The 23946-nt window shown below is 42.7% G+C and overlaps 3 protein-coding genes across 8 annotated transcripts in view; 1 reads left to right on the top strand and 2 right to left on the bottom strand.

The window, feature by feature from the left end:
* ACACA (acetyl-CoA carboxylase alpha) overlaps positions 1–2694 on the bottom strand; it is a 280148-nt gene extending 277454 nt beyond the window's left edge. For all 5 annotated transcript variants that reach the window (XM_087883446.1, XM_060693230.2, XM_087883447.1 and 2 more), the window contains exon 1: positions 2258–2694. In XM_087883446.1, coding sequence (XP_087739572.1) covers positions 2258–2367 — 110 coding nt within the window. In that variant the 5' untranslated portion in view covers positions 2368–2694. The remainder of the gene's footprint in view (positions 1–2257) is intronic.
* Positions 2695–10387: 7693 nt separating this feature from the next.
* Positions 10388–18786, bottom strand: RRP15 (ribosomal RNA processing 15 homolog). Its single transcript, XM_034434613.3, has 5 exons — positions 18523–18786; positions 16895–17169; positions 14943–15040; positions 13666–13867; positions 10388–12335 (listed from the first exon to the last, which is right to left on the bottom strand). Exons 1-5 carry the CDS (start codon positions 18593–18595, stop codon positions 12174–12176), a joined length of 810 nt encoding a protein of 269 aa, XP_034290504.2. The 5' UTR covers positions 18596–18786; the 3' UTR covers positions 10388–12173.
* Positions 18787–20909: 2123 nt separating this feature from the next.
* Positions 20910–23946, top strand: part of TADA2A (transcriptional adaptor 2A) — a 60707-nt gene continuing 57670 nt past the window's right edge. The window contains exons 1-2 of one of the 2 annotated variants that reach the window (XM_034434615.2): positions 20910–21149; positions 22816–22904. In XM_034434615.2, the coding sequence (XP_034290506.1) occupies positions 22880–22904 (25 nt within the window). In that variant the 5' untranslated portion in view covers positions 20910–21149; positions 22816–22879. Of the gene's footprint in view, positions 21215–22815; positions 22905–23946 lie in introns of both variants that reach the window. The other variant, XM_034434616.3, reaches the window with a different exon arrangement.

Genomic DNA, 23946 nt, shown 5'->3' with positions numbered 1-23946 from the left:
GACCTCCCTGATTCTTGAAACTGCATTTTTTCCCCCTTTACATATTTTTCTATTAAAATATTTAGGAAAATTGCATTTTTTTTATTCATGGCAAAGTGGGTATGAACCATTCCACAACTCTGCCGGCACATAAGACTCAGTGGCAATTCTATTCAACAAATACCTGAACGATGGTACAGAATATGTTTATTCTGCCTATAATGTCTGGGACGATTAAAAAAATGAATTAAAAAGCAGGTGACCACAGGTATCGGATGAAAAACTTTGAAACTACCGAAGACAGATTTCAGCTGGTTGAGATTTGAATTATAAAAGCCTGTGAATGTCAGAACAGAAGACATGAACAGATGTTTTTACATCTGTAGAGATTATCTAGCTTCAGGAAAGATCTTGATCAAACCACTTTAATTCACATTCCCATGACTACCCACACAGATGTTTATATATTATTTCAGTTCGGGCATTTGGGAAGAACACTCAGCATATTTCAAATCATGCCATTCCACAGAGAAAGGAGGAAAAAGAAAGAAAAAGAAAAAGAGAGAAAGAAAGAAAAAAGAAAGGAGATGTAGCAAAAGAGAGAGGGAGTGAAAGAGTAAAAAGAAAGAGAGAAAAGGAAGAAAGAGAGAAAGTCAAATTTTAGTTGACTTTGGAAATATAAACCTTACGCATGAAAAAGCCTTTGGGCCAGTCATTCTCTCTCAGTTCAGCCTACCTCACAGGGTTGTTGTGGGAAAGGCAGGAGGAGAAAGGAGAAATAAGTATGTGTCCCCTGCCTTGAGTTACTTATAAAGTAATAAAGATGGAATAAAAATCTAATTAAATAAATAAATTGGGACAAGCTAGATTTTCCTTGGAGATGTGATCACCAAAAATTTTTAAAAAATCCCTCAGGGCTTTTGACTAAAAGAACAAAAAGAAGACAAAGAGCAAGGCTAAATCACTTTGCTATTGCTGCCAAAAATAAGATTACGGTCCATGATCTTGAATCCCCATGAAGGAACTCAAAGGAGACCATTTCCAAGCCCATTCTAGACCCTTCTCTTGATTTTTCATTCTAACCAGCAACCAGATCTATTAAAAGGATTGGGGCACTGGGGGTAAAATAGGTTGAAAAGGTAATGAAAAGCCTCTAGCTAACTTTCCATCCCTGAAACACCTGTTGAACGATTTATATTTGCTTTTACTAACAGGTCTTCCCGTTTCCTTCCAGTTTGGGCTCTTGGAAAGATCCCTGCCTCCATGGAGGTTTGAGAGCTGGGCCTTAGTCCAATTCTCCCAAAAATCAATGCACCCACATCCTTCTGAAAGCAAAGAACGGAGGTCCTGCGTCTGCACCTCCCTAAAATCCAGAACCGCTTCTTGATCAGTAAGAAGGCCGAGATTGAGGTTTCCATATCTGGTAAGAACAGCACAATCAAATACAAGTGCAGTCAGCAGAGGGAAGACACTTCCGCGACTTTTTAAAGCAGCGTTTCTCAACTTTTTAAGATGCGTGGACTTCAACTCCCAGAATTCCTCCGCCAACGTCCACTCTGGGGAATCCTGGGAGTTTGATGTCCACGCATCTTAAAAAGTTGAGAAACGCCGCTTTAAATAAACGATCTTGACTTTCCCCCTTTTACTTTTCATTCCAGACGTGTCTGACTACAATTTCATCATCAGCATCAGTTCCCAAAACCAGCCGGCTTATTTACACAGGGTTGTTCCAACAAACCACTTTTGTACCACGCTGATCCCTCTTGAGTGAGGTTGGAGAACAAGCTCTGCGGCTCTTTTCCTTGGAGCCGGATCCCATTCTCCCCACCTTTCACCAAAGCATCACTTCTTCCCGATCCCCCCTCAAAAACAACCCCTTACCCAAATTCACCCGGCTTAAAACCACCAGATCCCACTCCCAGCAAATATTTCTTTTGGTAAACCTGCAGGAGGAAATGTTTCTTTTGCTGGAGGAGGGCAAGGGATCATGAGCCGGTTGGGAGATCCCTCCAGGAGTCTTCCCCACCCCACCCCACCCCCACCTTTGATCTGGATCTCCTGCGCCCCTGGAGAGGAGATCCCTTTGCCAGAGACCACCTGTTTTCGATCCTCAGCAGCAGCAGCAGCAGCAGCGGCGGGAAGGGAGATCCGGTCGGAGTGAAACAAAAGCGGGGGAAGAAAGAGAGCGAGAGGCGGGGAGCCTCTTCGGGGATCGACCCCGATCCTTCCCCCCCCCCAGGGCCGCCCGCCCTCCCTAAAGGGGGCGCCCTTCTCTCACCTGAGCCAGAAGCGGGGATCCCCTGCGTGCTCTCCGGGCCTGGCGCAGCAAACGGCGGATGATGCTCCGGCGGGTGGCGTGGACGAGACGGCGGGCGGGCGCTCTCCCATTCAGCGGGAGCGCATGGGTGCAAGAGCCCGGCCGCAGGCAGGCTCCTCCTGGTGCTGGCTCCCACTTTGCAAATGGCAAAGCCTCCTCCCGCTGGCTCTCCGCGATCTCCCGGGCTCCCTTCGGCGGCCACAATCCGCTGGGAGCATCCCTCCCGGGCCTGGGGCGATGGGGCAGGTTACTCCAGGTCAATCCCCTCTAACCCCTCCCCGGCTTCCCCCTCCTCTCCCTCTCTCTCGCTTCCCCCTCCCCAACCCACTTCCCCGTCCCCGGCGCAAGCCACACGCGCTCTCCCCATTGGCGCGGCGCACTCACCCCAAGCCGTGGGCGTCACCAATCAGGCCAGCCCTGGAGGGAGGAGCCAATAAGGAGACGGCAGTGGCCTGAGCGGATCGCCCCGCTTCATCATTGGCTGCTTGGGGAATCCACCAAGAGACAACCTGCCGCTGTTATTATCCGAGTCTGGTTGGAGCAGAGTTGGGCGTCCTTCAGAAGGGGCTGGCTGCTTTTAACAGAGTTGGAAGCAGGGGGGAAATGCTCCCGGTTCGGACCGCCTGAACCGGTAGCGATGGCAGGCAGGTGGTTTGGAGAACCGGTAGCAAAAATCCCTGCATGCCCTCCCACCACCACCACCACCATGCCCAGCTGAGCCGCTGAATCGTCAGAGGCTGTTTTGTTTTGGTTTTTTTACTTTTAAAAGGATTTTTTCTACAACCTCTTCCCACAAAAAAATGCTTTTAAAAGTAAAAACAAAAAAGCCTCTGATGATCGAGTGGTTCAGCTGGGATCGTCAGAGGCTTTTCAAAGCATTTTTTTCTGCAACCTCTTGGCCAAAGAGGTGGTAAAAAAAAATGCTTTGAAAAGTCTCTGACCATCCCAGCTGAGTTGCCTGATTGGCAGAGACGTATTTTTAAAAAGCCTCTGTGACGATCCCAGCTGAGTTGCCTGATGGGCAGAGGCTTTTCAAAGCATTAGAAAAAATGCTTTGAAAAGTTTTTTTTAAAAAAAGTTGGCCACAGCCACCTGTCACATTAACCCACAACCACCAAGCCACGCCCACAGAACCGGTAGTAACAAATTTTACATTTCACCCCTGGTTGGAAGGGACCTTGGCAGGTCATCTAAATCCAATCCTGTGCCCAAGCAGGAGATCCTACATCTGCCTCTACCTAGGATCGAACTCACAACCTCCTGATTGTTGAGGCAAGTGCTCCACCTCTAGGCCACAACAGCTGCTGCTGCAGTTGCAACCTTGGGAAACTGGCAGCAATCTGCCACCGCTGGAGGAGGGGGGTGCATAGAGGGTGATTTCTCTCCCCCCCCCAACACACACGAATGGAAGGGTGACCACAGTCTGCCATCGTGTGGGTGGCAGCCCCCCGAGGTTCATCTGCATGAAAGATGCACCGTGGCAATTGCTGGGCATGCCAGTTTTGACTTCCTGGATGTAAAAGTGCATGGCTTTTTTGGGAGGGGGTATAATACACCTAATTATGGGTGGAGGGGGAGCCTGAGAAATAAAAAGGACATGAAATAAAGCGGTTGTGGTTGTGTTTCTGAAGTTTGGAAGCCTAGCGCCGGAGATAAGTAGGCTCATGTCAAGCTGGACTGTCTAAATTTCCAATATCCGGACTTTGAGGTAGCACTGGCTCAGATAGAAAGTCCATACAGAGAGTGGTGAGGACAGTGGAGAAGATTATAGGAAGCTCCTTTCCTATTATACAGGATACTGCTTATAAATGCTATGTGGTTAGAGCTTAAAGCTTTGTTAGAGACACCCCCCCCCCCGCCCCCCTGCACAGTCTGTTTCTGTTGCTCCCCTCTGGGAGGAGGTTCGAAGTATTTCTATATCAGGACTACCTGATTCTGTAACAGCTTTCTTCCCGATGCCATCCTCCTGGTAAACTCGCAAGATTTGTTTTTCTCGCTATGTATGTGAATACATCTGAACTAGACGGTGTTGTTTCACTGTGTCATATAATATATGTGGGTATATGCATAATTTTGTATTTATTTTGCCATGTAATTAGCAACCAAAGATAACAACAAGCCCGGAGAAAAGTGATTTATAATCTGGTCCTTGTATTTATGACCATCACAGCATCTCCAGGTTCATGTGGTCAAAAATCAGCTGCTTGGCAACAGGCATGTATTTATGATGGTTTCAGCATCCTAGGGTCATCTGATTCCCATTTGCGACCTTCCCAGCCGACAAGCAGAGTAATTGGAGGAAGTTAGATTCATGATTCATTTAATAACTGGCAAAAAAAAGTTGTAAAATTGGGTGTAGGTCTTTCAACAATCAGCTTGCTTAGCAGCTGAAATTCTGGGTACCAATCGTGGTTGTAAGCTGAGGGCCTACCTGTCCCAAAGGTGCTTTTTCAAGAGACAACTGGATTTTCTGCTGTTTTTTTTTAAAGACGTTTCGCTTCTCATCCAAGAACCGAAGAAGCTTGGATGAGAAGCGAAACTTCTTCAAAGAAAAGCCAGAAAAGCCAGAAATTCTCCATAGACATTGAGGGCTACCTGTGCTTCATTTAATATTAAACCTTCACCGCTGAGTCATATGACTAGTGGGTCGTATGAATCCAGTTTATAGTGTGTCAAGACTTTTTACATTATTTTATGGGTTAGCATGACATGGGAATGCCTCTGAACAAAGGTTATATTCATACTTTTGATACTGACAATGTGCACTCTTGATTTTCGCAATCAGAGGTTTGAGCAAATACTGGATGGTGGCCCAAAGGGTAATAATTATATGGCCAACTTCCTTCTGCAACTTGATTTCTCTATTCTACGTCTGTAATACATACAACATGTCAGGACATAATTTGCACAACTCCATCTCAATTATAGGCTTACACGACATGTTGAGACAGAATTCACTCACTACAAAAGACAACCAGGTTAAACAAATTGTTGTGCCTTCCCACAATAAGTGAATCTCCATACAAAGCACTTTATCTTATATACCAATATTTTTATGTTTGGAGGACAAAAAAAAATTTGTACGTTGTTCACTATTTAAAGGGAGCATAAACCTACCTTGCATGATGCAAAATTACAGGTAGTCCTTGACTTAATGACAACTGAGGCCAGAATTTCTGCGGTTAAGTGAGGCAGTTAAGTGACTCGTGCCCAAATGTACATCCTTTTTACATCATGGTTAAGCAAATTGCTGCAATTGTTAAATAAACCATGCAGTCATTAAGTGAATCGAGCTTTCCCCATTGACTTTGCTTGCCAGAAGCCAGCTGGGATGGTCACAAATGGTGATCATTCTGGGACACTACAACTATTGTAAATAAGTGCTGATGGCCAAGCACTCAAATTTTGATGATATGACCATAACTTTTTTCAGTGCATTTGTAACTTTGAAACGATCACTAACCGAAAGGTTGTAAGTCAGGGACTAACTGTATAAACTTGCAAAGACAAGTTTGTTGAAGCCACTTTCTGGGAAATTTTAGTGTTGCTTTCCAGCGGGTTGCAAAAGAATAGAATTTAGGTCAGGATTACAGTATTAGCTATGCTTTTCCTTTACTAAGACCTGCATTAATTCGGAATGATTGTCCCATGTAATTAGACTACCTGTAGGTACTAAGATTTCTGTTGGTACAGAAAGGGGCAGCTGGGGCAACTTTACGTTGTAACCTTCATAAAGTTCTACCCCAGGTGAACTCTTCTGAAATTCAAGGGCTTTTCACACTGGGTTGAGGCAAATCTGAAATGACTGCATATATTATCTAGGTGCAATCGTTAAGCAGCTTAACATGAAATGTTGCATAAAAGTTTGTCCCAGATTTTGATTCTATGCCTCCGTTTATACAACCTTCTATTATGGCAAACCTGTTTCAAATAGTCCTCAATTTACTACCATTTATTTAGTGACCATTTGAAGCTACACGGCACTGAAAAAAGTCACTTACGTGATCAAAATGTCCTTATTTTAAATCTGGGACATCATCAGAATAGCCAAATATGTATTTTACTGGAAAGTATGTGTGGCCAGAAAAAAAATCAACTTTGCGGTGGCCTAAAGCGCATTTGGGGGGGCTAAATAGCATACTGGAAAATATCTCTGCGCTCATTTACCCTCCTGCATGGGCAAGCTTCAACCATGGCAGCCATTTTGTGAAAGTGCCCACAAGTTATCCTTCTCCAAGGTTTGTTTTTTTTTTTTATGCCCAGTTCACCGACAGGATTGAAGGGAAAAAAATCCAGGAAAAAGTGTAGAACACCCCATTTTTGCCATGCCACTCTAAATTCTCATCTCTAGGCTGGAATACAAAAAGAATTAACCTCAACTGAATCTTGTTGGATGCACTCAATGGAACTGCATCTACATAGAAGGAAGTATGCAGCAGGGTACCCCAAGGCTCTGTTTTAGGCCCAGTGCTCTTCAACATATTCATCAATGATTTGGATAAGGGGATAGATGGAGAACTTATTAAATTTGCAGATGACACCAAGCTGGTAGGAATAGCCAACACTCCAGAAGATAGGCTCAAGATACAGAAGGATCTTGACAGACTTGAACGTTGGATGCTATCTAACAAAACGAAATTCAATGGTGAAAAAAGTAAGGTTCTACATTTAGGCAAGAAAAACAAAATGCACAGGTACCGTATAGGTGGTACATCGCTCAACAGTAGTAACTGTGAGAGAGATCTTGGAGTCCTAGTGGACAATCACTTAAATTTGAGACAGCTGCAGCTGCCCAAAAAGTCAACACAGTTCTAGGCTGCATTAACAGAGTGATAGAATCAAGATCACGTGAAGTGTTAATACCACTTTATAAGGCCTTGGTAAGGCCACACTTGGAATCATCCATCCAGTTTTGGTCACCATGATGTAAAAAAAGATGTTGAGATTCTAGAAAGAGTGCAGAGAAGAACAACAAAGAGGATTAGGGGACTAGAAGTTAAAACATACAAAAAGTGTAGGAATTGGGTACATCTAGTTTAATGAAAAGGACTAGGGGTGACACCATAGCAGTGTTCCAATATCTCAGGGGCTGCCACAAAGAAGAGGGAATCAAGCTATTCTCCAAAGCACCTGAGAGCAGGACAAGAAGCAATGGGTGGAAACTAATCAAGGAGAGAAGCAATTTAGAACTAAGGAGAAATTTCCTGACAGATTTTATTAATGTAACCTTATAATAAAAATAGATCTAGTATTCTTTCCTGACAGCGAGAACAATTAATCAGTGGAACAACTTGCCTCCAGAAGATGTGGGTGCTCTTAACACTGGAAGTTTTTAAGAAGAGATTGGACAATCATTTGTCTGAAATGGTATAGGGTTTCCTGCCTGAGCAAGGGGTTGGACTAGACCTCCAAGACCTCTTCCAACTCTGTTATTCTGTTATTTGCCTGATACAGGGAGTCCTCCTGGATTTACTCAACCATAAATGATGCTTTGGGGGTTTCAAGCTTTTTGTCCAGCTCAGAAATGAGCAGGCTATTGAATTCGCTAGCAGTGTAAAAGAATTAAAGCAGGGTGTAAAACTTTATTAGTCGCTGTAAACAGCAGTTGTAATTTACAATAAAAGTTGCTGTGAGCTACAGACTTTTAATATCCTGCATCAAGGAGACCTCTAATCTACGCAGCTATAAAATAGATCCCAGTGCAGAGTTTCAGGTGGAGTAGCAAAACTTTGTAAATTGAGAGTGGCTCATTTGAGTCTTGGTTGTCCACATGATCTTTAACAAAATGCATTAGATTTACCTGGCTGGGAGTGTTTCTAATCAGGGCCAATTCTATGTTGGTAGATTACCTTTAGGTAAGGAACAATAAAGCAGGGTGTGGTGAAAGTATTCAGTGGCACAGGAGCCACGAGCAGAAGGTCAACTGGTCCAGAATGCAGCCGTGTGAACAGTAAATGGGATAGCCTTGCTCGTATGTTACAAGAACTCCACTCCACTGTCTTGTAGTTTCTTTCCAGGTGCAATTCAAGGTGCTGGTCATTACCCTTAAAGCCCTAAATGGCACAGGGCCAGGTTATTGGTAGGGCCATCTTTCCCTAAAGACATTTATCTGTCCTCCCAGGTCAAATAGGATGGGCCTGCTCTTAATCCCTTCCCCCAGAGTGTCATCTAATACCGTCCCCCGAAATTAAGACCTCCCTGGATAATAAGCCCAATCAGGCTTTTAAGCGCATGTGCTACAATAAGCCCTCCCTGATAATAAGCCCTCCCCAAAAATATTTAAATGTATGCGCAGTCGGTCCCCGCCATTTCCTCTGGTTAGGGTTAGGGAGACAGAGCTGGAAATTAGGTAAGATGGCAAGAAGAGCCCCGTCTTGATCCACGTGCCCCAAAATAATAAAACCTCCCTGAAAATAAGGCCAAGCACTTATTTTGGGGTTTAAAAAAAAGAAATAAGACAGGGTCTTATTTTCAGGGAAACACGGTAGGAGTTGGAAATGAGAGGTCCTTATATAAGTCTAAGTTCTATTGCTATTTATAGCTCGGTTGAAATGAAGGATCCTTGGTGCTTTCTGAGCTTGGTTGTTTTCTTGCAGATGTTTCATTACTCAATGAACTGATGTTACCTACAGTTGGATAATAAAACGTCTGCAAGAAAACAACCAAATGATCCTTCATTTGAACCCTGAACTACAAATAGCAATAGCACTTATAGTTTTAATATGATTTTATAAGCTGTTTAACTTTTGATTGGGAGCTTCCCAGAGTTGATTAGTAGACAGTGAGTCCTACCTCTGAATGATGAATACTAAATCAAGGGAGTAGAAACATTATGGGTTTTTTTAGAGAAAGTGAGTTGTTCAAGAAACTTTGCTGACAGACTTGAAATCACGATTGTTTGCCACAATTACTGCAGCCGATGCCAAATTCCATCTGGTTGTTAGCAGCCACTGGTTTCTGCTCTGATGAAGTCTTGGCTAGCTCATAAAATTAGGAATTTTTCCTTGGTCAAAAAACACCAATAAATCATTTCCAATAAAGTTGGAACCACCCGTTTCAAGCTTAAAACGTTTTGAATTCAGAACAGAGTGGGTATATGAAACCATTTTAAGTTCAAATTGTTTTGAGTTCAAAACATTTGGCATTAGGGTTTGCCAGAATTAAGATGGGTTTTGTCTAAGTGAGCACAGAATAATCCTTTTTAAAAATGTTACTTGTTTAGAATAAATGGGATTTCTCTCTCCTTCTCTCTCTCACACACACACACACAACAGCAGGAGTTACTGTTAGGCCATGCAATGAAAGCTCAGCAAGACTATATTCTGGACTAACAAAAGAAAACATTGTTTTAGATTTAAAATACGAAGGAAAAAATGAAACACAGCAACATGGCATTATGAGCTTAATATTTTTTTAAAAATCAAATACATGTGGAAATGCGTCTTTCATCAGAAGAGCCTCATACGAAAAGTTGGTTTTCCAACATTAAAGGAAGGAAATAATCATTCAAATTTAAATTACGGTATGTTGACAGATGTCCTACTCAGAACTAGAAACACTTCCCCCTACAAACTGCATATTCAGGAGTAAGATGTAAGTTTAACAGCTTTGCATCACTGTTATCTTCCCTTTAAAAAGGCCAAAATCTGGTCTGATTAAAATTTTATTATTCCATTTTTCTTTCAATGGTCTAATCCAGTTAAATTATTGGAATTAATTAAGGACAAGTCAAGTGAAATCTAACGTATTAAAAGACTATGACCTATGAAGGTCACTGAGGGAGAATCAAAGGAACTTTCTCTTTTAAGGGGTCAAAAGCTGGATGTGTTTTTTTTTTCCTCAGCTATTTTAATATTTCCTTCAAGTTTGGGGGTTTTTTTGGGGTAGGGGAAAGAGGTGCCCTTTTTGGAAATTGCTCGGTTCTTTCTCTAAACAAAATAATTGCTAACTGCTGAAAAACAAAATGCAAATAAAAAAATTTACATCAAATTTTACATTTACAAATTTACATCACCCCCATTTTAACACAATACAATCTAGTTTTTCCTAATGAAGCAGACCAAACATCTGAAAAGAAGATAAAACTTTTCATCATGTGTATCAACATTTAATCAAGTTTTAACATTTCATCTTATTTATTTTTTTGCAGCCCCAAATATCAAGGTAACTCTAGGCAGGTTACACACATTAATCATAGGAAAGGGACAAAAACAGATAAAAATTTCATAATCATAAGATTGTAAAAGTTTTAGCATTCCCCTTAACTTTTGATTGACACAGAAATGTGTCAGGAATTGATTTTTTTTAGAGAAAAATAATGCTGTTCAATATACAAACATTTGCGTCTTTTCCTCTGCTCAGTTTTTTTTTCATGGAAGACAGAATTAGGGTCCAGTTCTTTACAACTGTTTGCTCAAGATATGAATTTTGCATTAAGAATAGCAAATACTTGCATTTTTTTCATTTATACATTATGCTCTGCCTATACATATTAATTCATATGGCAACAATATAGGATTGAAACTTGAAAGGCTGCATCTACTTCCATATTCTACTGACACAGCTTAGGGGGAGTATTAACTATGTTTACTTGTAATGTTATATTTATGGGAATTAAGAAGACAAATTTTAGGGACTGACTAGTTAAAAAAAATAAGTTCAGCAATAGCAATTATTGCTCTTGATGTAGCAATATATTATTATTTCAAGTTATAGGTATATTCAAGTAGCCCTTGATTTACAGCTGCTTGCTTAGGAACTGTTCAAAGTTCTAAAGTTGCCCCAACTGGTAGTCACACTGTATTTTGGTTGCACAACTGGCCCACATTTACAGCTGTTTGCAGTGCCCTCACGGTCACATGACCATGGTTTACAACAGTTTTGCCGGAAACTGTTTTTTATTTCTGGTTTCCAGCAATCGGGCCATTTGCTACCATGCGAACACTGGGCTCACTTAACAACTGCAAAGGAATACTTGTATACACAGAAAAGAAGGCAAAATATGCAGCCTATATAACAAAGAACTTTTTTGTTAGTTGTACTTTTCTTCTGAAAGGCCAAATGGCTGCTTAAGTCCATGGAATGAGTCAGCAGGAATCATGAAATTCATTCTCCTAAATTTGCACATTTCCTCAAAACCTCTGTTTTCCACTGACACCACAAATGAAAGTTTTCTCCCTGGGTTTCTCAGATTTGAAATAAATCGAATGAAAATCAGCACTTAACAGATGCTTTTATAAATAAGGGAAAAGGATAAATATACCTCGTCTCCTATTACAGAAGTAGTCTATTTGACCTGTTTTCTAACTAAGAAACAAACAAAAGAAAGAAAGAAATACTCTTGCTTCATTGAGCTAATTGAAGTACTTTGTTTTTAACTGGTGCCAGGCAGATGTGACTGAGCCATTATAGAGCAACTCTTAGCAAAATCTTCTTATGATCTCAGGCTTTCACTAAGTCAATATATAAATAAAGACATTAAGTCAGTAAAACCTCAAATAAACCTGCAAAGTAAAATGACTGATCTAATGATGGGTGCCTAATGGGGCCGTCAATCTAGTTTCCACTACAAAACCCATCTCCTTCCTAACTGCAAAGGTACAGCATGTAGACATATGTACAACCCACTCGAGTTTAGGATTCCAGGTAGCTTACAAATAATCGTAACTATGCAATGGCATTTTGATTGGCTGAATGGACCCAATATTGCCACAGGAAGTTAGCTAACTCGTTACTGTTATTTAGTTAAATTTATTGGCTGCCCAACTCAAGAACTTTCATGTTCCTTAAAGCGGTCTTTGTATAAAACAGCGTCCTTTAAGCCCCAATCCCTACATAGTATCAAAAATACCCTTGGATTTCTGGATGACTCTGATTATTATCGATCTGAATCACTTTCGATCTCCTGCTTAATATCGCTGTCTCCTCCAGCATTGTCCTCCTCTTCGCTTTCTTTATCCCAGTCTTTCATTGAAGCTCCCATCATGTAATCGTCTCGCAATATACTCCATGCTGGAGCGTCTTCCGATTTTGGTTTATTCTGAGAATTTGGAGATAAAAAGTAGAGGAAAATTCAGCATATAATAACTAAAACGGAAAAGTGGATGTAGGACGGTACAGGTCCACACCAAGCCAATTTAGGACCACAATTGAGCCCAAAATTTATAAGTGTCAGAATTTAAATCATGTGTCCATGGGGATGGTGCAATGGTTGTAAGTATGAAAAATGGTCATGAGTCAACTTTTTTCAGTGCCCTGTTGTAAGTCAAGGTCTACCTGTATACTGCACAAGCCAGAAGGCTGAGAAAATATCTACAGATTCCTCACATCCTGGACATAAACTTTCCACTTCTTCCCTCAGGACGCCTTCACAGGGCACTGCATGCCAAAACAACCAGAAACAGGGAGAGTTTTTCTCCCCATGCCATGACTCTGCTAAACACCTAATTCCCACAACACTGTCTTATGCCTCAAGATATTTACTCATGTAGTAGGGCTGTATTGCTATTATCCTTCTCATCTTCTCATCTTTCCTACTACTTTATCCTATTGCAATCTTATGATTTTTCACTTGTTTGTATCTTTATGATTGTATCTTATGATTTACAATCTTTGACTTATCACTTTGTTGTTTCTATGTATACTGAGAGCTTATCCACCGGAGACAAATTCCTCTTGTGTCCAATCACACTTGGCCAATAAAGAATATTCCTATTCCTTTCAAATCCATGTACAGCAGGGGTGTCAAACTTGATTTCATTGAAGGCTACATCGGGGTTGTGCTTGACTTCGGAGGGCTGTGGCAACATGACATGGGACTTGTGCCAGGGCACTGTCATGGCCAAGTGCTAAGGAACTAACTAATTTCCTTCCTTCCTTCCTTTTTTTCTTTCCCTCTTCATTCTTTCTTCTTCCTTCTCCTCTTTCCTTATTTTTCCTTCCTTGCTCTCTTCTTCTTTGTCTTTCCTCTTTCCCTTTACCTTTCCTGTCTCTTCTTGCATGCTCAAATGCAAAAGGGGAAACATTTCAAAAATGAAGCCCAGAGGTCCATGCGTGTCCCCTTGCACTCTGTTTTCAGCCTACATGTCCTCCTGCAGCCCTCTGCCAGGGAAAACGGACCACGGGGAGGGGGTCGCACTCACCACCACCCCCGAGCTCAGTTTTTGCTGGCAGAGGCACTGCTGAACGGTCCTTTGCTGTTCCCAGGCCGGCCCGGCAGGCCAGATCTAAGCAACCCACAAGCCAGGGCTGGCCTGCGGGCCTTGAGTTTGACACCCGTGATGTACAGAGTGTCGTTAACATAGAATCATTTGTTTAGCAACTGTTCAAAGTTATGACAGCACCAAAAAAAGTGATTGAACATCCCTTACCTGACGGCTGTTTGACGACTTTCTAGCAGGGTTTTGTTCCATTTCTTTTCCATCCATTCCTCGGAGGACGCTGATGAAATCTCTTTTGGAAACCGAGGAGATCAATTTTGCTCGCTTCCTCTCAGAACTGCCTGCTTCTTTTATCTTCTCATCCACATTGGTTTGGTGCTTCCGGACCGCATTGAATAACTGAACTACACCCCTGGAAATTAAAAGGAATCATTAGGCAGCTAGGTTTAATGACAGAAGCAATGTTTATGGTCCCTCTTGACACAGCCTCAACAAGGAACCCTATTTATAGGTAACCTTCAATTTATGGCCACAATTGGGGCTAGAATTCCCATTGGTAAGCAAAGCACTTAAGTGAGTCATGCCAATTTTAGGTCCTTTTTTTTTTTTTTTGCTAGAATTGTTAGGAGAAGGTCACAAATTGAGATTACACAATCCCTGCAACTGTTGTATATTTATGCCGGTTGCCAAGTGCTGAATTTTGATCACGTAACCATGGGGATGCTGTGGCAGTTCTAAGTGTGAGTGGCAGTGGTAAGTGATTTTTTTTCAGCGCTATTGTAATTTTGAATAATCATCAAACCAGTGGCTGTCGAGGACTAACTAGGATATCAGAAATATTTTTTTCAATTATCAAGCTTATTCAATAGTCAAAGAAATCCAGCTCGGTTATTTGATACATTACAGTCTAGCTCTAAACTATATTTTAAGGTTTTTTAATAAGACTTCTGAACACTTTGGCTCATATTTTATGACATAGACCCATATACAAGTGGTCCTCGATTTACAGCAGTTCATTTAGTGACCGTTCAGTTACAATGGCTCTGAAAAAAAGTGACTTATGACCATTTTTCACACTTATGACCGCAGCATCCCCATGGTCACGATCAAAATTTGGATGCTTGGCAACTGGTTCATATTTATGAACATATTTGCCATGTCCCAGGGTCATATGCTCCCCTTTTGCGACCTTCTGACAAGCAAAATCAATGGAGAAGCCAGATTCACTTAGCAACCATATTACTAACTTAACAACTTCAGTGATTCACTTAACAACTGTGGCAAGAAATGTCACAAAATGGGGCAAAACTCACTTAACAAATGTCTCACTTAGCAACAAAAAGTTTGGGCTCAATTGTAGTCATACGCTGAGGATTACATGTATAAGTTATGTTCACTGCCTTGAGTTATTTATAAAAATAATAAAGGCAAGATCTTTATTAAATCTAAATCTAAAATCTTTCCAAAGACCAAATGTTCAGTTTTACCTGGTGGCAATCCTCTGAAGATTTCTCTCAACTTCTCTGTCTTTGACAACATCTGGTTTCACTCGGCACATCATTTCCCATTCCCGCTTTTTATTCAGCTGGGTTACAAACACAGGGGAGAAATTAGTCATTTAACAGATAGCACTGAAGGAAGAATTCTAGCTAAAGGTTGAAGTGAAAATGCCCTCCAAACTATAATCTGCTACAGGAAAACACTATCATTACGATTATTGATACTCCCGCTTCCACATCAAAGAGCAACTTTAGGAAAGACAAAGAGAAGTCTTTTTTCCTGCAGGAAGGATAAATTTGCTTTCCTTCAATTAAATTGAAAAGTATCCTTGAAAAGTATCCTGAAGCCTCAATTAGTTAAAAATGTGGAACCCTGCATGGTTTTGTGCATTAGATTTGCACACGTGTTATCTCTCTTGCAGGAGCTGCACCGGTGGGTGATTTGCTTCCGGCTCCAATTCAAGATGCTGGTTGACACCTTTACAGCCCTACATAGCTTAAGGCCAGGCTATCTGAAGGACTGCTTTTCCCAGTTATGTCTACTTGACCTACCAGAACAGAGCAGGAATGTTACGGGTTCCCTCTCTTAAGGAGGTCCATCTGATGGGACCAAGAAGGCTGTTCTGCATAGTGGCTCCCTCCCTGTGAAGCATCATTTCTGCAGAGATAAGATTGGCCCCCATCTTGATATCTTTTTAAAATGGCTCTGAAGATATTTATTATATTATTATTTATTGAATTTCTATACCGCCCTTCTCCCGAAGGACTCAGGGCGGTGAACAGAATAAGATTTCATATACATATAATATTTTTTTATTAATAATAAAATGGTTTGGTCAACTGGCATGATGACTCCAGGGGGATACGGAGCCCATCAATCAGTGGTGAAATTCAAATTTTTTTACTACCGGTTCTGTGGGCGTGGCTTGGTGGGCATGGTGTAGCTTGGTGGGCGTGGCAGGGGAAGGATACTGCAAAATCCCCATTCCCACCCCACTCTGGGGCCAGACAGAGGTGGTATTCGCCAGTTCTCCGAACTACTCAAAATTTCCGCCACTGGTTCTCCAGAACCTGTCAGAACCTGCTGGATTTCACCCCTGCCATCAATGGTTTAACTGTTGTTGACGTCACGTTACACCACGAGTTTGACACCAGATATAAACTATTGCAGGGGTGGGCAACTGTGGCCCTTTTACAACCTGTGGACTTTAACTCCCAGAATTCCTGAGACAGCTTGGCTGTCTCAGGAATTCTGGGAGTTGAAGTCCACAGGTTGTAAAAGGGCCACAGTTGCCCACCCCTGTACTATTGGATAGCAACTTTTCAAATGTGTAAGCCATCCAGACCCACCTAGAGTTGGACAATCTCTAAATTTTGTAACATAAAAACAGAATTAAAACATTCATTTTATATATTTAACAACAGATTACTTAGATTTATTTTTTAATCCAATTTATATGGCTGCACACGTATCCAAGAAACTATAGGTAGTTAACAATAGACAACTTGCCAAAATTAGGGTTTTGTCATATAAGGAATGCTCGACTTAACAACCATCCATTTAATGACTGTTCAAAGTTGCAATGGCGCTGAAAAAAAGTGACTTACAATGACCATCACAGCATCCTGAGGGTCATGTGATCAAAATTTGGGCAGTTGGCAACCAGCATGTATTTGGGATGGCTGCACCTTGTCAGGTCACATGATCATCATTTGCAATCTTCCCAGCCAGCTTTTGACAAGCAAAATCAATGGGGGAATCTGTGATTTGCTTAACAATGATGGCAAAAAAGTAAAATCAGGGGGAAGTCACTTAACAGCCACCTCACTTAGCAATGGAAATTCTGATCTCAATTGTGATCATATGTTGAGCATGACCTGAATCTCAGCCACTGCACATCTCTTGAATACTAGCGGTAATATTCAACTGCTTTCCCTACCTTCTTCCTCTGCTCCAATCTCTCTTGCTTTTCTTTTTTTCGTTCTACATCCCGCTCCTTGTTTTTCAACAGGATAGTGGGCTTATCACTAGAAACCTTTTTGTTAAGCACTTTGGCCATGGCTTCAGCCCATCCAGCGTTTCCTGTTTCTTTGGATTCCTCTTCATCTTTAACTTTGGTATCTGGAGTCTTAGGCGTATCATCAACTTCATCATCCTGCTCTCCATCATCACTTGAAAAGCTATCTTCTGGAACTCCTGAACTCCACTCGGATCCTAAAAGAAACTCTCTCCTTATTTATTCAAGCCTGAATATACAGTATATTAAGGGAAGTTGGACTGAAAGATGATACAGTTTTAAAATTGAAGGAAGAAACATCAACAATCTGTACTATGCTATTGTAGCTACTTGATAGCCAAAAAATGGAAATATTTTCTCCTAAAATCAAAGATAAAGACAACCAATTTAATGACAAAGGTACAACAATCGGGACTGACAATGAAGAGGTCTATATCTTCTTTTAGGATTACCCATTAACAGTAAAGAAAAAGCAATCAACAAATAGCAATGGTGTAGCACTTGTTAGGAGCAGCCACGAAGGCCTTGTAAAAATATTCAGATGCTGTGATATCTACAAAGATCACAACAGAGCAAGCAGCACTATGAAAGTGAACGTCAAATCCCAAAGAAGCAGGATAGAGCAGAGGATGACCAGCAGCCAGGAGGTTGGACTGAGTTACAGTGGCTATAAATGAACAGTTATAACACTTGAAGGATCAAGTTGAAAACAGATCCTCCAGGGGAAATTTATTTATGTGGTCATCAGGGCTCCACATCAGCCTAATCAATCTCTCAATTTCACTACCTTATGAGGAAATGTCATCAGGGTAAGTTTTAGAGGGGTGACAAGGCTGCCTTTTGTGAAGCAATTAATGCCGTGAGGTCCTTGGTGCTCTCTGAGCTTGGTTGTTGTTTTTTTGTAGACGTTTCATTGCTAGGTAACATTCCTAGTATCTATTACTAGGTAATAGGTAATGTTACCCATTAGGTAATTGGAGAATGAAACATCTGCAAACGAACAACCAAGCTCAGAGAGCATAAAGGACCCCACAGTTCAATTCTGAGCACAATTATTATTTTCTAATAGTGGCAATTAATATCGAACAAAGAAATAAACCAATCCAAGAAAAGAGGGATCCCTGGTGCTCTCTGAGCTTGCTTGTTTTCTTTTTTCATTACCCAAACTAGGTAACATCATCACCAGTACTACCACTGATGGTGTTACCTAGTTTGGGTAATGAAACGTCTGCCAAGGACCCCTCATTTCAACCCCGAGCTACAAATATTCTCCTTTATTGGTAACCCAAGAAAAGCCAGTGACCCACAACCAGCTGAGAAATGGGAAATCGACAGACACCAGATTTAATGAGCTGGGAAAGAAGGCATATTAGTCAGACATCCCCCATAGGGTCCCCTTTATCCTACACTTCCCGTTATAAATACAGCTGATTCGTCCATCGCTTTTTAAGCAGAAACCCTTTTGCTTTCTCCACAACTGCCGCCGCCTCTTCTCCCATCGGCCACCCATCAGCCGGCTAACCAGTTGCAAATCCCCTCCCCAGTTTTACCACTATCGTCTTCTTCCAACTCAGCGTTGAGAACTTTCGCCTCCCCACGTGGATCTACGGCAGCCGCCGCCATTTTGCTGGTCCTGCTCCTTAAGCGATCCGGGGAAAACACGCAGCCGTCACAAAGGTTCCGGGCGGGACTATTTCTAGAGACCGGAGGAGGGGGTGGGCGGGATTTTTACCTGTTGCAGGGATATTTCGCCCATCGTTTAATTCTGATGGGAAGAACGTAATAGCGATTGGAAGTGATCTGCTGCTGTCAATTAGGGATGACGGGGTGATCTGGAGGAACTTGTGGTGTTTGAGCACAATGTAGTGCACCTCCCCTAGAGTCGCTTTGGACAGCGAGATGGAGGGAGGGAGGGAGGGAGGAAGGAAGAGAAAAGGGAAGGGGTAGAAAGAAAGAATAAGGGAGGAAATGGGAAGGGAGGGAGGGGGTAGAAAGGAGAATAAGAAAAGAAGGGAGGAAATGGGAAGGAAGGAAGGAAGGAGGGGGAAAGGAAGGGAAAAGAAAGGTGGGGTAGAAAGAAAGAATAAGGGAGAATGGGAAGGAAGGAGGGGAAAGGAAGGGAAGGGAAGAGAAAGGAGGGATAGAAAGAAAGGAGAATAAGGGAGAAAATGGGAAGGAAGGAGGGGGTAGAAAGGAGAAGAAAGGAGGAAATGGGAAGGAAGGAAGGAGGGGGAAAGGAAGGGAAGAGAAAGGACGGGTAGAAAGGAGAAGAAGGGAGGGAAGGGAAGGAAGGAAGGAGGGGGAAAGGAAGGGAAGAGAAAGGACCGGTAGAAAGGAGAATAAGGGAGAATGGGAAGGAAGGAAGGAGGGGGAAAGGAAGAGAAGGGGTAGAAAGAAAGGAGAAAATGCGAGAAAATGGGAAGGAAGGGAGGGGGTAGAAAGGAGAATAAGGAAGGGAGGGAATGGGAAGGAAGGAAGGGAAGGGAAGGGAAAAGGAAGGGAGGGAATGGGAAGGAAGGGAGTAGTAGAAAGGAAGGAGAATAAGGAAAAGAGGGAATGGGAAGGGAGGGGGTAGAAAGGAGAATAAGAGAGGGAATGGGGAGGGAGGGAGGAATGGGGAAAGGAGGGGGTAGAAAGGAGAATAAGAAAAAGAGGGAAGGAAGGAAGGAAAAGAATACAAGGAGGGAGGGGAGGGAAGAGAAGAGAAATAAAGAAATGGGGGGGGGGGAAGGGAGGAAGGAGCCTGCAAGAAAGTAAGGCTCGATCAATGCAAGAAATGGAGTAAGAAGCTCCTTCTGGTATAAGTGGACTCAATAGGTGACTTACAATACAAGGTTGTGAGCCAGGCTCTGAATGGAGCTTCCCAAAATAGTGTTTCTCAACCTCAGAAACTTTACCCAAAGGTGATTTTCAAAAAAGCAACCAGACTAAGAAAGTCCAGTTGCCTTTTGAAAAGGGATGACGCTCTCCATAGAAGACACATGTTGTCCTTGACTTACAACTTTCCTTTAGTGACCATTCAAAATTACAACAGCACTGTGTGACTTATGACCATTTTTCACACTTATGACCTTTGCAGCATCTTTATGGTCATGTGATTAAATTCAGGTTGCTTGGCTACGAACTCATATTTTTGACTTGCTGTGTCCCAAGGTCATGTGATCCCCTTTTGCAACCTTCTGCCAAGCAAAGTCAATGGGGAGGAAGCCTGATTCACTTAACCAGGTTACTAACTTATCAACTGCAGTGACTCACTTAACAACGGTGGCAAGAAAGGTCATAAAATGGGGCAAAACTAACTTAAACATCTCCTTTAACAACAGAAATGCCGGGCTCAATTATGGTCATAAATCGAGGACTACCTGTACTCAGAAACTAAAGATGTGTGTGGACTTCATTCAACTCCCAGAATTCCCCAGCCAGAATTCTGGGAGTTGGAAGTCCTGAGGTCTTAAATATCTTGAGGTTGAGAGAAGCACTTGATTTATTTACCACACACAGCATTATACTGGTCATTAATTTCCCAATTTTCATTGCTAATGGTTCATTTTAGAGCTAAATTAAGTGTTTATTTCCCACATTGTCTAATTTATTTTAAGGGGGGGGAAGGAAGGGCCGGCGGGCTAACATTAAAGAGAGTTGGAAGGAACCTTAGAGGTCATCTAGTCCAACCTCAACCCCCACTCAAGCAGGAGACCGTTTTTTATTTTTATTATTTTATTTTTATTTATTTTATTTATTTATTTATTTATTTATTTTTATTTAATTTATTTCATTTGTCTCAACCAAATAGAAACGCCTCGCCCTCCTTTTCCTCATTCATGCTTAAAACGGACCCCTGGAGAGCGCGTGCCCGCCAACCTCCTTCGCGCGTGCGCGCCCGCCTCAAAAGCGTCGCTGGGCGGGAGCGAGCGCTCTCTGGAAAAGGCGGGAAAGCAGGAGGGGGGCGGGGCCCGCCGGGAGGGAGGGGGGGCGCGGAGGGAGAAAAAGGAGGCGCCGCGTGCGCGACCTCCCCGATGCCCCGCCCACTCCCGATCGCGCCCGAGCACGTCCGAGCGGGAGCGTGAGGAGGAGGCGCGCGCGCCGGCAAAGCATCAACAAGGGAGGGCAAGAGGAAAAAAAAAAACGAGGCAGAAAGATTTAAGGACCTTCCGCCCGGGTTGGTTGTCCGGAGCAGGTACCGTTGAACGTCAGAAGGCCGGCTGAGGCGCAAAGCAAGCCGGCTTCGGTGGAACGAAAGGAGTAAAGAAAGAAATAAATCAGTACCAATAAATAAGCCGGGGAGGGGATTCGGCGGGAGGGGGAAGCGGGAGAAAGAAGAGCCGGAAAGAGGGCATGCGCGGCGGCGGCGGTGGGGGGGGGAAAGAACGAGGGGGAGGGCGGCAAAAGCGGGGAGCGCGCGTGCCGTGAAGAGCCACGCGGGCGGGGGTTGCGCGTGCGCCGGCAGCGGCGGCTCCCGCTCATTGGACGAGGGGGGCCGCGTGCCGCTGACGTAAGCAGCGATCTGGGAAAGGAGGGAGGGAAGGAGCGGTTGAGGAGATTGTCAGGAACGAGATGTAGCGGTTTGTCGCCCTCTAGAGGGCAGCGGCGTTAATTCCAGCTGCAACCCCATCAAGTTTTGTTTGCATGGGTTTGTTTGTTTTTTTCTTTCTCCCCTCGGGCTGGAAAGTTGGAAAAATGCTTAAATAGAAAGCAAGGGCCAAACCACTTTGGGATACTTTACATGAAAACTGCATGTATGAGCAATTCATTAATAATAACAGTAACAGAGTTGGAAGGGACCTTGGAGGTCATCTAGTCCAACCCCCTGATCACCCAGACCTGTACTAGGGATTCGAACCGTCGAACTGCCAACCTTTCTGATCGACAAGCTCAGTGTCTTAGCAACTGAGCCATCTAATAGGCTGTTCCTGCGAGTCCCTTGGACCGCAAGGCAATCAAACCGGTCAGTCCTGGAGGAGATCAACCCTGACTGCTCTTTAGAACAGGGGTCTCCAACCTTGACAACTTTAAGCCTTGTGGACTTCAACTCCCAGAATTCCTCAGCCAGCTTTGCTTTGTTAAGGTTTGCTGACTGAGAAATTCTGGGACTTGAAGTCCACAAGGCTTAAAGTTGCCACAGTTGGAGACCCCTGCTTTAGAAGGCCAGATACTGAAGAGGAAACTCAAATACTTTGTCCACCTAATGAGAAGGAAGGACTCACTGGAGAAGAGCCTAATGCTGGGAACGATTGAGGGCTAAAGAAGAAAGGGACGGCAGAGAACGAGGTGGCTGGATGGAGTCACTGAAGCAGTCGGCGTGAGTTTAAATGGACTCCAGAGGATGGTAGAGGACAGGAAGGCCTGGAGGAACGTTGTCCATGGGGTCGTGATGGGTCGGACACGACTTCGCAACTAACAACAACAAATAAGACAGGGATGTCCAACCTTGGCAACTTTTGTCTTCTGGGAATTTTGATCACATGACCATGGGGATACTGCAACGGTCATAAGTTAAAAAATGGTCATGTCACTTTTCAGTGCTGCTGTAATTTTGAATGGTCACTAAACAAATGGTTGTAAGTCGAGGACTGACATATTTTGTGATGCAATCCATTCATTCTTAATCATGCACTATTGTGTTCAATCCATGTTCATTCACCATTTCTGCATTGTATCTCAGATTCTTGTTTTACATCACATACTTCTTAACCACTCAATTCCCAACACGTTCAAATTACTTTCATGCATTTATATATTTATATCCCGCCTTTATTATTTTTACAAATGAGGTGGTGAAGATATCCAACACCTTCTCAGTGCTTGGAAATTGCTAGATATGTGTTTTTTCCCCTTTCTTTCAGTGGCTGAGTGTCCATAAAACATCATTCAAAAGAAGGCAGATACCTTTACAACTTAGAAAGGACCATGGATCACCTGGCTTCATTCAGCAGTAAGTAATGTTAACTCTGAAATTGGAAAAAAAAACCTCATTACAACCAAGAATGCTATTTAACCTTTGTTTAAATAGGTTAAATTAGTAGTACTTAGCATTAGACTCTATGGCTTGGTGAAGTTAGAACATGCCTCATATATGAAGCACGATATCCTTATATTGTGGAACAATTATAACAGTAGAGGTTGTGAGTTCTCTGTCTCTGGCAATTTTAAGAGGCCAAAGATGGAATAATTGTCCAGCAGATTTCAGAGAGCTGGAATAGCCCTTTGTGGTGTCCCTTCCAATTCTGCAGTTCTGTGGCTCAAAGGCATTTGCCATTTTTTTATACACCAGAGAGATGTTAAACTTTATATTTACCAACCAAGAAATAAAGGGAGACTAGTATAGATCTATTTCAAGCTATTTAGCTCTCATCAGCTTTCTGGGATTCGAACCTGGGCTGCTTACATATGAGGTAGGTGTATTAACCTCTAAGCAACCAGCTCTCCTAGTTTTGTTGGCTATACCAGGGGAGAGATTAAGTGTTTTTTATCAGGGCAACCTGGTCTACCCAAATATGGGTATGGCTAGCTGATGAGAGCTAAATAGGTTGAAATAGATCTAGTCTCCCTTTCTTTGTTGGTAAATATAAAATTTAACACAAAAATACCATATTTTTCAGACTATAAGACATACTTTTTTGTCTCCCAAAAGGGGGTGAAAATGTCTGTGCGCTTTATAGACTGAATATTGCTGAAGCCCCACCCACCTGCTGGCCTTTTTTTGGCCTTTTTCAGGCCTTTTTTGGGGGGCATTTTCAAGGCTTTTTTCGGGCTGTTTTTGGGACTTTTTTCAGGCTGTTTTGGGGGCTTTTTTCAGGCTGTTTTTGAGACTTTTTCGGCCCGTTTTCAAGGCTTTTTTCAGCCCATTTTTTCCAAAGTCTCAAAAACGGGCCAAAAAAAGCCCCAAAAACGCCCCCCCCCAAAAAAAGCCTCAAAAGCAGGCCGAAAAAAGCCTTGAAAATGGGCCAAAAGTGCCTCAAAAAATGTCTGAAAAA

The sequence above is a fragment of the Pantherophis guttatus genome, chromosome 1, assembly GCF_059756535.1.
Source record: "Pantherophis guttatus breed Tessera chromosome 1, ASM5975653v1, whole genome shotgun sequence".
In the NCBI taxonomy this organism is placed as follows: Eukaryota; Metazoa; Chordata; class Lepidosauria; order Squamata; family Colubridae; genus Pantherophis; species Pantherophis guttatus.
This window is presented reverse-complemented; position numbering and strand designations above follow the sequence as displayed.